The sequence below is a fragment of the Sminthopsis crassicaudata genome, chromosome 5, assembly GCF_048593235.1.
Source record: "Sminthopsis crassicaudata isolate SCR6 chromosome 5, ASM4859323v1, whole genome shotgun sequence".
Classification (NCBI taxonomy): Eukaryota; Metazoa; Chordata; class Mammalia; order Dasyuromorphia; family Dasyuridae; genus Sminthopsis; species Sminthopsis crassicaudata.
In genome coordinates, this window is record NC_133621.1 from 44,018,846 (window position 1) to 44,032,632 (window position 13,787).

General features: G+C 42.5%; 1 protein-coding gene and 2 non-coding genes across 3 annotated transcripts; all 3 read right to left on the minus strand.

Moving 5' to 3' along the window:
- Window positions 1-6,473: 6,473 nt before the first annotated feature.
- RPSA (ribosomal protein SA) lies at window positions 6,474-12,867 on the minus strand. Its single transcript, XM_074272201.1, has 7 exons — window positions 11,901-12,867; window positions 11,009-11,175; window positions 9,902-10,020; window positions 7,914-8,159; window positions 7,143-7,271; window positions 6,808-6,973; window positions 6,474-6,632 (listed from the first exon to the last, which is right to left on the minus strand). The coding sequence occupies exons 2-7, from the start codon at window positions 11,139-11,141 to the stop codon at window positions 6,538-6,540; spliced, it is 888 nt and encodes a 295-aa protein (XP_074128302.1). The 5' UTR covers window positions 11,142-11,175; window positions 11,901-12,867; the 3' UTR covers window positions 6,474-6,537.
- Window positions 7,615-7,770, minus strand: LOC141545248 (small nucleolar RNA SNORA62/SNORA6 family). The gene has a single exon (XR_012482934.1). It is a non-coding gene; the product is annotated as a small nucleolar RNA SNORA62/SNORA6 family (small nucleolar RNA).
- Window positions 10,075-10,228, minus strand: LOC141545249 (small nucleolar RNA SNORA62/SNORA6 family). The gene has a single exon (XR_012482935.1). It is a non-coding gene; the product is annotated as a small nucleolar RNA SNORA62/SNORA6 family (small nucleolar RNA).
- Window positions 12,868-13,787: the final 920 nt, after the last annotated feature.

Sequence of the window (13,787 nt, forward strand, 5' to 3'; positions counted from 1 at the left end):
AGGGGTTCAAATTCCTCCATAGCAAAGCACATAAATAATCTAGACTCAGTTCCCTTGGCAGTAAAATTAGGAAACTGAACCAGATAATCTGTGAGCTTCTTAGCCAAAAAATGATGAAAACTATGAAACTAAATAAAGTCTACATGTTCTATGAGCACCTCAAGATAAAACAAATGGTCATAGGACACTGGGACAGCTAGATGGTGCAGTGGATAGAGCACCAAGCCTGGAACCTGACTTCAAATGTGACTTCAGACATTTACTAACTGCTTATTAGTTGTGTGAACCTGGTCAATTCACATAATCACGTTTTTTTCATTTGTAAAAATGGAAATAACCATAACTTCTCTGCCCTGCCTCACAATGAAATAAATGGAACTTTGAAAACAGAAGCCTGGCCACGTTTGTTACTAACTTCCTACATGAGACTGTTTCCTCTTAGTCCTGGGACTACTGCTTATATGTGCGCACAAAGTACAAAGCTATAATTAAAAGTAAGCACACAGTGCCCTCTGCTGATCAAGACCAGAATCTCCTGCCAAGATAACGACTGGAACAATTTCCACTTCCTCCAAGGCTTGTGCCATGATAGAATGAGCTGGAAGCTACACTGGAGATAATCAAATTCAATGGTTTTCTTAGAAAGTCACAAATTCACATGCTCTGTACTATATTGTACTTTTATTTATTTCATTAAACTGTTTCCAGTTACATTTTAATCTAGTCCAGATTTTACTGGAGTTCTGTTTGGCAGGTTCCCAGTATAACACTTGTGATTTAAGTAAAGCTCATTTTTTTGAAAATGAAAAAACAAAGGCCCAGAAAGGTCCTCTGACACTTTAAATTTTTAAAAATTTCAGCGTTCTAAGCACTGTACCACTATGCCTGCCCACCTTCCCTATTTCTAAACAGGACAGAATACTAAGAAGTAGGAAAAGTTTATTTCAGATCATGTTCCCTCCATATTCACTCCTTACTGCCTAAAAGAATTAAATTTAAAGCTTTAGGAATCAAGTTCTAAGAATAGAATTTTAGGCTTAGTTATTTTTTGAAGGGAGCAGAGGAAACACCATTTTGGCAAATATCTACTCTGCTTAGGTATAAGAATGTTGTCTTACAATGAATAAGGAATAGGACTGCAATGTAGAGAAAAAAAATAAATCTGGAGGAAAATTTTGGAGAGACATCTGATTCATAATTCCCAGAAATTTGTAAGTAGGAAAAAAAAAACAACCCTATAAGTTTAAGGTTAAACCCTAAATTTCCAAGGAAAAATCTCAAAAAGAGTACTCTTGTTATTTGTAGTATGGAAATTGGTGTTTTTGCAACCCAAAATCATCTGTTGAATGGCACTTATACTCATGCATATGGGATTGTCAGACCTAGGGCTGGAGAGATCCGAGTTCAAATCTGGTCAGGCACTTACTAGTTTTGTACCCGTGATCATCTCACTTCACCCCATTTGTCTCAGTTTCCTCCCCTGTAAAATGAGCTGAAAAGAGATCTAGGATTTTTGCCAAGAAAACCCCAAATGGGGCCACAGAGTGAGATATAATTGAACTGAACAACAAATATGAAAATTGTTTCCCATACATCCATCTTTCTATCCTTCCTTGAAATCAGGAGAGATTCTGATCCTCACATAATGGTCTTGTTGGATTTGAGGTCAGGAAAAGTGGCATAGGGGAAAGATAAGGTTCTAGATTTAGAGGGAGCAAACTGTGAGTTCAAATCTGATCTCATCTATAAGTCAGGATAATAGTATCCTAATTTATTGGTGTGTTGAAAAGATTAAATGTAATAATATATATATATATAAAGTGCTTTTGCCAACCTTATTATGTAAATGATTTATTGTCATTCTTATTATTACTGCTAATGATACTACTACTGCTAACTAGAGCTGCTGACTACTATTAACTATTCTGCTGCTAGCTGCTGCTACTGCTGCTGACTTGTCAACTGCTGTTGAGAATTGCTGCTGCTGATGGCTGTTGATTGTTGCTGATTGCTGTTGACTACTGCTGTTGACTGCAGCTGATTCCGATTGCTGCTATTGACTGCTTCTGCTGCTGCTGACTGCTGTTGAGTATTACAGCTATAGCTGGTGACTGCTGTTATTGACTGCTACTGCTGCTACTACTCCAGTCCAAGCCTGCACTTGAACACGAACACACACACACACACACACACACACACACACACACACACACACACACACACATCCCTCCCATAAATGTCGTTATGACACAATAGGACCTTGTTGAGGGGAGTAAAGACTATAAAGAAAATAAAAGTAGAGATTTACTTGCTAAGAATATAGAATGAAAAAATAGTCCCTGACTACAAAATCTTTACAATCTAATTGGCACAAGCAAACATATATATATATATATATATATATATATATATATATATATATATATACCAGCATTATATAGGTAGGCAATAATTAATACAGAGAAAGGCACTGAAATTAAGAAAGATTAGGGAAGGCTTCCTGTAAAAGGTGAGATTTTGGATGGGATTTTAGTTTATGCAGGTCAGGAGAGCATTCCTGGGGGGGAAAGGGGGGACAACCAGAGAAAGGTATCTTGCTCTAGATCAACCAGAAACCCAGTGTTATTGGGTTGAAGAATACATGTGAGGGGATGGAATTAAGAAGTAAAATTGTTTAGTCCAGAGAGGGAACTATGAAGATTGAATGTTATGTTCATTTTTTTCTGTTTTCTTTTTCTCCTGGTTCTCCCCTTTTGTTCCTATTTCTCTCCCAACATGATTCATATGGAAATACATACAAGAATATACATATATAGCCCCCCAAACAAAAGATTGTTTTACATGTAATTGTGGGAAATAATTTTTAATGAAAAAATAAGAGTAAGATTGTTAAAATAGAAGGGGAGCTAGTTTATGAAGGGCTTTGAATGTCAGTTGTTTTGTATTTTATCCTGGAGGCAACAGAGAACCACCCAAGTTTATTGGTTGACATGATCAGACTTTAGGAAAATCTCTCATCAATCAGACATTTACCTGGTTGCATAATTAGGGCATTTTTTACTTCTCTGCCTTCCTGTTCAAGATAGCTCTCTATTCTTTCCATCACATTATGCTGCCTCCAAGATGTGGGATGTGTTTGTCTACTCACAGTGGGTGAGTTAAAAGTGGGTGATTCCACAGATTCAACAGAATCATTTCTCAGGTGAAATTCTCTCTGTAAATGCTAAAATTGATCAAAATGGCTAATCGCTTAGCACTAAGTCTGTATCCCAAAGAAAAAAGCATGCTTGTACAAAAAAAATTGTAGCACCTGTTTTTGTGGCAACAAATCATTGGAATGATTGAACAAAAGGTGGTTTGAGTATTATTAAATACTATGGTGCCATAAGAAATGATGAGCAGGCAGATTCCAGAAACAACAGAGGCTCCAGTCTGGAGCACTCCCATACTGTCAGACTCCCTAAACATCAGGGGCTACTGCTTTGAGAGCTGATGCCCTTAGGCTCTCTTTGGCCTTCATTTCTCCCTATTCCTGACTCATGGTCATTCTAAGTGGCTCTCACCATCAGCCTGGCATCAAAAATCAAGATGTACCTTGTGACAGAGTACTATGAAGGCAACAAATAAAACATCTTGGACAAAACCATTGTCCACCCAGAAAGAAAATTTAAAATATTCCATGGCTGGTTTTTCAGAATTTATGTTTAATCCATTTCTGATGTTAGGGAACTTCTTGGGTTCTCAAGGAAGGAAATGCAGCCCATTTTTGTAGCTCTCACCATAGGAATGCAGACTCACAAGACAAAACAAGTGAGGCATCTAGCTTGCCTCTAGTTTGAAGGCATCTAGCTTTCGTCCTAACAAGAATCACAGGAAGATGGCCAGAATAGGGCATTAGGGGAACAGGGTTCTAGTCCTAAGTCTTCAACTAGCACATGTGATTTTAGACTGAACTTCAACCTCATCTGTAAGGAAGTTTACAGGATTTAGAGATTAGAAGTTATGTAGGAAGGAAACAAGTATTATGTACCTATTATGGATCAGACACTGTGCCAAGACACACAATAGCTAATATTTAGAAAGCACCTATAGCCCAGACACTGTGCTAAGTACCGTTTATATAGCACCTACTATGGGCAAGGAATTGGGCCAAACACTAACAGCTAATAATACAGCATCTATGTGCCAGGCACTGTGCCAAACATTATAAAGGTTCCATCATTATTCCCATTTTACAGAGAATAGATGCCAGAACTAGTCCAAACGACTTCTTCTTGACAGCAGAAAAGAGGCCAGGAGATCACACACAGAAAAGCCTGGATTTAAAGGCAGATTTTCCTGGCTCTTTAGAGGATCATAGGTTTAGGGACACCTCAGGTCATCCTGTGTGCAGTCTTCATCTTATATTAGTTCCAGTGCAAGAAGGAGATGCTCTGCCCAAGGTCACCCAACTAAATAGCAGTGTGAAGAGACTGATGAGCAGTCAAATGGCCCGATGGTTTACACACCAGACCTAGAGCTGGGAAGAGTACAAATCTAGACTCAGACACTGTCTAATTCTGAACAAGTCACTTAACCTCTCCCTCAATTTCCCCATACGGAAAATGAGAATAGCACTTTTTACCTCCCAAGGTAACCCTTGCTAACCCAATGCTCACCATTGTTTTTTATAATGCTCATTCTAGAGCTAATGGGAGCCCAAAAAAGTTGGCAGTTGCCTAAGAATCCAGTTGCCGATCTTTTTTTTTTTAAACCAGGTCAGCAGTGATCCTAGCTAATATATAAACCAATTATTAATCCCATCAAACCTATATCTGCCTGTCTGACCCTTACTTGCATGGGGTGCCTTCATCAGAAGGGGATGTGCTCCATGAGCAAAGCAGAATTGAATTAGCTCAGAAGAAATTCCAGATGCACAGTCTGTCAGAGCATTCCAAGCTCATATTGGTCTGATCAACCAGACATTAAATGAAACAGCGATGTCATTTTGATCCTCTTGGAAAAGTCAGTTTTCAATGTGAACCATGCATTGATTCTGACAAAGCGGTAAGCATTAAGACCTCAACATAGGTAACTGACTTTAAGGGCCTTCTTTTTCATGAGGTAATCATGAATACTATCTGAAAAGCAATGTCTTATTTCTGGGGGCTTCATAGAACCCATCATGAGAGACCTCAGAATAATACTGAGCTATCAGTCTCCCCCCACCCAAGTCTCTTCTCTGACCAATCCTCCTCTGGCCCAGCTTTGTCATTGGAGTAATGTGGTCTGGTCTATCTCCACTGGATACCTCCCTAAAAACCAAGGATCAGAACAAGTCTCCAGGTGAAAAGCAAAATGCCAGTCACCCTTACCCAGGATAGCTCTGTGCAGTCACTCAAAGCCATTCCCCAAATTGCTGTCTTTAAATAGTAACAGAGGGATACAACAGTGTGGGCCCATCATTAGCCACATGGGTAAAATGAGGGCATTTCCTGTGGCACCTGAGCCAATAGCCACTCAAGTGCACATTGTGTAATAGCATACAACCAGCAAACTAAGGTACCACTACTCAATTAACCCTTGGACATCTAAGCCATTCAAGAATTTGTAGGGCTAACTGGAGTTTTTAGGCATTCTACAAATGGCTCAATCCCACATCCAGAGCCTGCTCCACAACAAATGCATCCATGTTTTTGTACTTGAAATCAGTAAATTAACTGATCTGAAGAGATTGAAAGTGTCCTCCACAGATTTCTTCCCACCATTATGCTTTTATTTACATGATTAAAGGGGTATGAATCAAAGTATTAAAACCACTTTGGAGTTAGGCTGTAGGGAAAAAACCTCTTGTCTGTCAACTTATGCTTGTAACATTTTGATAGCTACTTTACTATAACATTTCCATTATAATCCTTTTAAGCATCAAAATATTACTTCAGACACAAAGAGCTAAGACTACATGAAACCGAGGGCTTTGCTGTTGCTAGCCATCAGGCAATAACTCCCTCTGACTAGGGGTCCCAGCTATGGCCATGCGGGACAAGCTGATATTCCTCAAACCAACAAAGCTTTTACTTGCTGAGCCACACCATAGTGAGTGCTTTCTGAGTGAAGTTAGGTTGGCCCTAATGGACTCCCTGTCAGATCTCAAGCTGTTATGAAGTCACTAAATCTCAATTATCAAGATGTTTCAATTTTTGGTGAAGAGTATGATTCTGGCCCAGAAAGGATCAAATCCACACCCTAATTACTTATGTCTGTGCCAGAATCCTCCATCTCCCTGGCATTGTCTCCACAAATTATCCAATTAAAAACAAAATTTGACCTTACTGTAAATCCTATGCCAAATGAAGAAATACTAAGGAAATTCCACTAAGTATCACAGACTGTTTTAAGACACATAGACAAAGTTACAGTGTGAAAAGCTGGAGCAAAAAAAAAAAAAAAAAAAAAAAGAAGAATCAACATAAAGGATGCAATCACTCCAAGAATATAAGAAACCAACGTTTATTCTCCATCAGTGTTTTCCCAGCTCTTAGAGCCTCCAGGTAAGACTTAAGACCACTCGGTGGTGGTTCCTACCCACTCAGTAGCCTGAGCAGTAGGGGCTGCCGACCAGTCCTCGGTAGCAGGCTGAGCGCTCCAGTCTTCTATAAAGACAAAAAAAAGCACAGACATGAGCTCAGTTCTCTCGGAGTGTGCCCCCAGCCTTGGGATCATCAATGGTGAGCTGAAAGACACCTGTGACCACTCTCCTGCTCCTAGTCTGGCCCCCCAGACCCCAGGGGTCCCCTCGTCCTAACACAGGGATCATGAGGCACTCACCAGTAGGGAACTGCTGGATAGGCACCGAGGGCACCTGCACTCCTTCGGACCAGTCAGCCACCTCTGGCTGCGTAGCTGTGAACTCTGGGGCAGGGGCAGTCCATTCCCCCTGGAACTCCTCCTTGGTCACCGCCTTTTCAGCAGCGGCCTGCTCCTCTTTTTCAATCTGGTTTAAAAAAAAAAAAAAAGAGCTGAGCACCTCTGACCCCAGAGGCCTGGACTGGCCAGGTCCAACCCCACCCAACCCCATCACAACCTGCAGCAGCTTGTCTCTCCCCACACTGCCCTGGCTGGACCCAAGCAGGCCATTGCCCACCTAACCCTACTGAAGTTACCTCCTCTGGATCCCGGTAGAAGTAGAGATCAGGCATGACCTCCCATGGGTGCTCACGGGAAATGGTGCCGCGCATGCGTAGAACTTCCCGGGCCAGCATCCACCACATCAGCCCCACAGAGTGAGCTCCCTGCAGAAATCACACATTACTTGGGCAACTCCCTTGTTTCACAACGGCCATTGTCATACTTTCTCTAGCTCCCACCAACAAAGTAAGAGCACATTAACATCTACCTGTGGTTCGTTTCAAAGCTCACCGTGGTAGAGGACCTCAGAGAACCTTAAACCAGTCTGTTAGCCATCTGCAAATTCATAAAGTTGGAATAAGGCAAAAGGCTAAGAAATTACCACGGTTTAAAGGAGAAGCAGAAAAGTCTATTTACACAGGGAAGCTTACTACACATGCTAACACCCCCCCCTTCAATGCCCATTCTCATTCTTTACTCCTTTGGTGTTTTAAAAATACCTTAATTACTTGTTGCACGGAATACTATCAAACTCCACTCATTGGACCACAAAGATCCTTGTGGTGTTAGCGAAAAACCTGCCATTAATATAGCACACAACCTACACTTGTGAGTTCAACGGCCAGTAACTGGCCTCAGCTCCAAGCTCTAACAGTGTGCAAAATGTCGCTTATTTCAAGAGCTAATTCAAAGCCCAAGATCAAATGAGATTTGATAAGAGCCCTGTGCAGTGCATGGCATACTCAGCCGCCACTGGCCCACGACTGAAGTGGAAAATAAAATGGGGGTGAGGTCCTGGCCGATACCTTATTGTTACAGGGAATGGCAATGTCCACATAGCGAAGTGGGGAATCTGTGTTGCACAAGGCAATGGTCGGGAGGTTCACATACGATGCTTCAGTCAGAGGCTGATGATCTGCCCGAGGATCAGTGACCACCAAGAGGCGAGGCTCCCTGAAAGCTGCCTGAATCTGGTTAGTGAAGGTGCCCGGGGTGAATCGTCCAGCAATAGGGGTGGCGCCAGTGGCAGCAGCAAATTTCAGAACAGCTCGCTGAGGACAGAAGGGAAGAACCAGAGTTACAGGGGAACAAAGCTACATTCCATGACAGCATGGGGATCCGCCAACTCCTCCACATACACACAACTGGCACAAGCTTCTTTGGCAACAAACTTAAAAAATACACATCCACACTTCTCCGTAGGAAACTGTCTAACTCCATTATACTTTTAAGTGAAAAAAGGGACAGTTTCAGAGTTCTATGAACTGATGCAGAGTGAAGTGAGCAAAACAAGACTTTAGAACTCTAGTCAACTCTACTAGATGTGGATCTTTTCAACAATGAGGTGATTCAGGCCAATTCCAACATGCTTGTGATGAAGAGAGCCATATACACCCAGAGAGAACTATGGAGACAAAATATGGACCACAACACAGTATTTTCATATTTATTGTTTGCTTGCTTTTTGATCTGATTTTTCTTGTGCAGAATCATAAATTATGTATCGAAAAGTTGCACATGCTTAACATATATTAAATTACTTGCTGTTTAGGGAAGGGAGAGAAAAAATTGGAACACAAGATTTTAAGGACGAATATTAAAAACTACCTTTGCATATATTTTGAAAATAAAAAGCTATATAAAAAAAGTCTAATCAATGTAGTGATAAAGCTTAAGTCTTCAGGACTGATTATTAATTACTTCATCCACAGCCTGTCAGACACAATAGAATTAAATCTATTTAAGACAGGACTATTTATTTTGCTAGGCTCTCTTGTGGCAAAAATGAAAAATGCTCATAAACTTAATGGCTTTAATAAATTTATTCTTAATTTTAAAAAGCCATACATCCAAAAACATTCCTGAGAAAATCTTTAAATACAAAAATAAGTATTAATTTTTTCATGCTTTGAATAAAAATGGACGTTTTAATTATTTCAAAAACTAGCCTTAGTTTGTGACTTAATTTGTAGGCTGGTTATTATACTTTAATACTCTCCCCAGACTAATTCTGTTAAGGGTTTCTAAAAATCTAACTATATTTATGGTATGCTGCTTTATGGTACTGAATGGAAACTTTTTCTACAATTAAAAAAAAAAAAAAAACCTAGGCCTAGTAGGGTTTGTTTTGGAGTTTTGTTGATATAATTTGTCTCCAGATTGAAATACATGCAAATCTAGAGCAAATTCTAGTCACTGAAATGGTTTTATCATAAAGGGGTCTCATGAGGCTCCAGCTTGACTTCTGCATCTAGCTTATACAAATTATACAACACTAATGAGGTCGACCTTAAGAACATCTCTATGAACTTACAATTTCCCCCATTCTACAGTGAGCTGACTCAAGTTTTCAGCTTTGAGACAACTTCAAGACGGAATATGCCTGCTCTGAACTTTTTTAAAGGGATAAAGCAACACTAAATCATTTACATTAATATTTTGCCAGATCATCTTTTCATATTTATTCTATCTTAATAATCACTTACTCATTTCAGTTCCATGACAACCACCCAAAGATCCCTAGGAATTATAAACTTTGGAAGCCAGTGATCAGAGATAAAGCAAGGGACACCACATCTGTGCCAGCTAGTTTTGGTACACCTAAGACCTGGTTATGCACTCCAGATCAGCTCAACTGTTCCTGTCTGAGCTTAAAAAACTTCATCCGATGATTAATGTCTGATGACCTGTATCTTTTACACCTTATTAGGACTGTTGAGAGAATCAAATCAACTGAGAATGTACCTGAATGTGAATTATTTCCAGCATAAAACCCCTTCCAAGCCCCACGTACCTGGCCAGTGTTCCTGGATGAGATGACGCTAACATCAGCCGGATTTTCAATGGCTACAATGGCACGAGCTGCCAGCAGAAGCTTTTCCCAAGTTCTCTTCAAATTAATGATGTAGATGCCTGCAGGGGGCAGAATCAACTTAAGAGGTCACCCCTAAGATCCCCTAAGAGGAGACATGTGGCAGTGACTACTATCAAACTCCAGTCACAGAGGCGCGCTCTACTGGTGTTAGCGAAAATCCTGCCAACATACTGTAGCACACTTCCGACACTCAGAAGTTCATGGGCCTAAAACCGGCCTAAACTCTGGGTTTTAATAATGTGCAGATTGGAATTAACCAAACAGAGAAGTCTTTTGCTTCCATTCCTACTTCTACCAACCTCCCACATATGCTCATGACCAAGAATAGCTCCAAGTTAATCTAAAGTGGTTTCCATTAAGTACAACATTTTTGTGATAACTACAAATCAGTTTCCTAGTCATTTACAATTTATCTCAAAATTTCAAGGAATTCAAATATAAGGAAAAGTTCACTTTCTTTAACAAGCAATTGCATCATCTATTAAGCACAGGACCTGGAATCAGGCTTTTGTTCACACAGAGCCTCAAATACCTCTTACCCTAAGTGCCACTTTCCACACGGGTAAAATGGGATTACGGCACACCCCTCAGAAACAGAATGCACGTTAAATAAACGCTTGTTGTTTGGTGAATCAGAATGTCCCCAACCTGTCTATCAATCTGCCGATTCTAGAATCATATAAATCAAAAATGAAACCTGAGGATGCTCATATTTACAATGCTTTTTCTCTTGCAAAACAATACATACAGTATCTTTGTCAAAAACAAAAAAAACCCATTGGACAGTGGTCCACAGGGTCACAAGAACAGAAGACTGAATCACAAAATTGATTTTCGTGTGATTACGCAATCTATAAAATGAGCTCCCGTACAAACCTTACTTAGTATGGCAAGAGGATTAGCCCTTAAAAGGCAACTTCCCAGATAATATGAATCGGGAAGTAAGAAAACCTGAAATCTTTCCTTACCGTCATGATCACCTGATCCCGTTTACCTGTGCAACCCACGCTTTAATAAGACACCCACCATCGCTTTTTCTTTTGTAGATGTACTGTTCCATCTGGAAGTCCAAATTGGTGCCGCCCAGATGGGTCCCTGCAGCGAGGAATTTGAGGACATCCTCCTCCTTCATCTGCAAGACGTCCAGGGCTCCGGACATTGTGAGAGTTTCCCTTTAAAGTTACGACGGGAACCTGAAACGGCAGAGCGCAATCAGAGCGGCCAGGCCCGGAGAAGCCCCTGCAGGCGGTCCCCTCAGTTTCGGAGGCGGCCGAGAACTTCGGCCAGCTCGGCGGCACGGGCTAAAGCTGCCCGGCTGGAGCGCGGCGGCATCCTCCCTCACCTGGTTCTCCGAATTCCTTACACAGCATTGGAATTAAACCGGGAAGAGACAAAGCAGAGGAAGAAAATGACAGACCAGGCCGCCTGATAAACATCGATGCAGAAATTTTCGATGTTAGCCAAGAGATCGTAACTCTCCGCCGGACATGGCCCGGCGCCTGACAGGTGCGGCTCACGCGGCCCCGGCTGCAAGCTCGCTCCGCCCCGGCCCGGGGAGCCCGCACCCGCCGGTCCCTGCCCGCGGCCCCCGGAACAGCTGCCCGACCGTGCCGGGGCCGGCCCCGAGAGCCTGCTCCTGCAGAGCGTGGCGCATGGGACTCCTCCCCGCCTGGGCCAGGAAGCCGGACTCTCCCCTGGGAGGACTGACGGGCGGGCAGGGGGTGACCGAGGCCCTGCCCGGCGGGGCCGCCACGTGCGCCGGAGCGCCCCAGGCCTGGGGCCCGCGCCGAGCCCGGGCCGGCCCGAAACGGGCCCCGGCACCGCCCCGCCGCTCCTGGGGCCTCCCGCCTCCCAACTCTCCCCCTCCCCGCCGCGGCTGCGGCCGCGGAACCGCGAAAAGCGGCGCGCAGGCACTGACCGAAGACAACGCCGTATGGAGCCCTCTTCTGAGCAGCGCGGAAAGGAACCGCGGGCGGAAATGACGTCCTTATATAACCCAGCCGCCCCCGTGGGCGGTGCTAACGCAGGAAGTGTTTTCCTTTAGCAAAGCGCCTCAGCTACCGCCAGGGGGCAGAACACTGCAGAGTGGCGTTCCAGAAGCAGCCCGGGTTAGACACCAACTGGTAAGGAACATGGCTGCTACTTCCCTCTCACAGCACGTTTCTACGTGCGCGTGCGCGTCGGAAAGAACGCTCCCCTCACTCCCCCCTCCTTAGGAAACCGCCCACAATACGCAAGCGCAAACCAGAGCGCCTGCGCGCAATCCTCTGGCTTTGGGCGGGAGAAATGTATACTTAAATTCAGTTATAAACTCTCTAGGCTCAAAGAAAAGAAACAAGGAAGGAAAGAAAAAAAGGAAGACAAAAAAGGAGAGAAGGAAGGGAGAAAAATGGGAAGCGAGGGAGGAAGTAAGACAAAAAACGAAGGAAGGAAAGAAAAAGGAAGACAAAAAGAAGGAAGGAAGAAAAATGGGAAGCAAAGGAGGAAGAAAGAAAAAACGAAGGAAGGAAAGAAGAAAAAAGGAAGACAAAAAAAGAGAAGGAAGGAAGAAAACTCGGAAGCAAAGGAGGAAGAAAGAAAAAACGAAGGAAGGAAAGAAGAAAAAAGGAAGACAAAAAAAGAGAAGGAAGGAAGAAAAATGGGAAGCAAAGGAGGAAGAAAGAAAAAACGAAGGAAGGAAAGAAGAAAAAAGGAAGACAAAAAAGAGAAGGAAGGAAGAAAACTGGGAAGTGAAGGAGGAAGAAAGGCAAAATAACGAAGGAAAGAAAGAAGAAAAAAAGGAAGCCTTTTGTGCCGAGCTGCTGCCCAAGCTCTGGCTTCGGAGTTGAAGGAAAAGCAGGGCCTGCCTGCAGAGAGCTTCCATTCTGCATCCTTTACAATCCGCTAGTCGTGCACTCCCATCTACGGGTGACCCACGGACTAGGCCTGGGAGCAGCTTCACAGGAAACAACATCCAGCAGGGACACTTCCTAGAGCCCTAGCACCGCCAGCCTCTTGTTAAGTGGAAAAACTCCAGTTCTGTATCACAAATTGAATTTTTGTCACAATGGAGATCGATTCAACAAGCTATGATTGGATGATTGGATACAGAGCCGGTGTTTTCTAAAGGAAGGAATGTTGGACTTAAAATCAGGAGTCCCAGCTTTACATGCCACCCATAATGGATATATACTAGCTTGAAAAGTCACCTCATTCCTCTAATCATTTCCTCATCTGTAAAAGAATACTTGTATCCACCTCACCGGGTTCTTCTGTGCATCAGATGAGTTAATATTTATGCTCAACACCATGCTTGGCATATAGTAAGCATTAGGCTGATTGCTAATAATATCGATTTGCTTAAGCAAAAAACGCTTACTTTTCTTTTTTTTGCCCCAAAGTTCCCGATTTCCTTATGCAGCTATATTTGCCTTTTCTACATCTACCTTCTCCAAAATTATATCTTCCCTTCCAAAAATCCCCTTTCTACAGCACCTGTTCTTAGCAATGAGGCATGAAGTTGGATTAAAGAAATTCTTTTTGGCATTATGGTTAGAGAATTAGCCTTGGATTGAATATAAACTGAATTAAAATCCCACCTCCAACAGCTAAGTGGTACCATGAATAAAATGCAGAACTTTCAGCTAGGAAGACATTTTTCTGAGCTCAGATCTGGCCCCAGACACTAGTTGTGCAACTCTGGGCAAGTCACTTAACCTGTTTACCTCAGTTTCCTCATCAGTAAAATAAGCAAACTACCAGGGCATTTTTGTCAACAAAACCTTAGATGGGATCACTGAAAATGAGATACAATTGAAAAAACAAA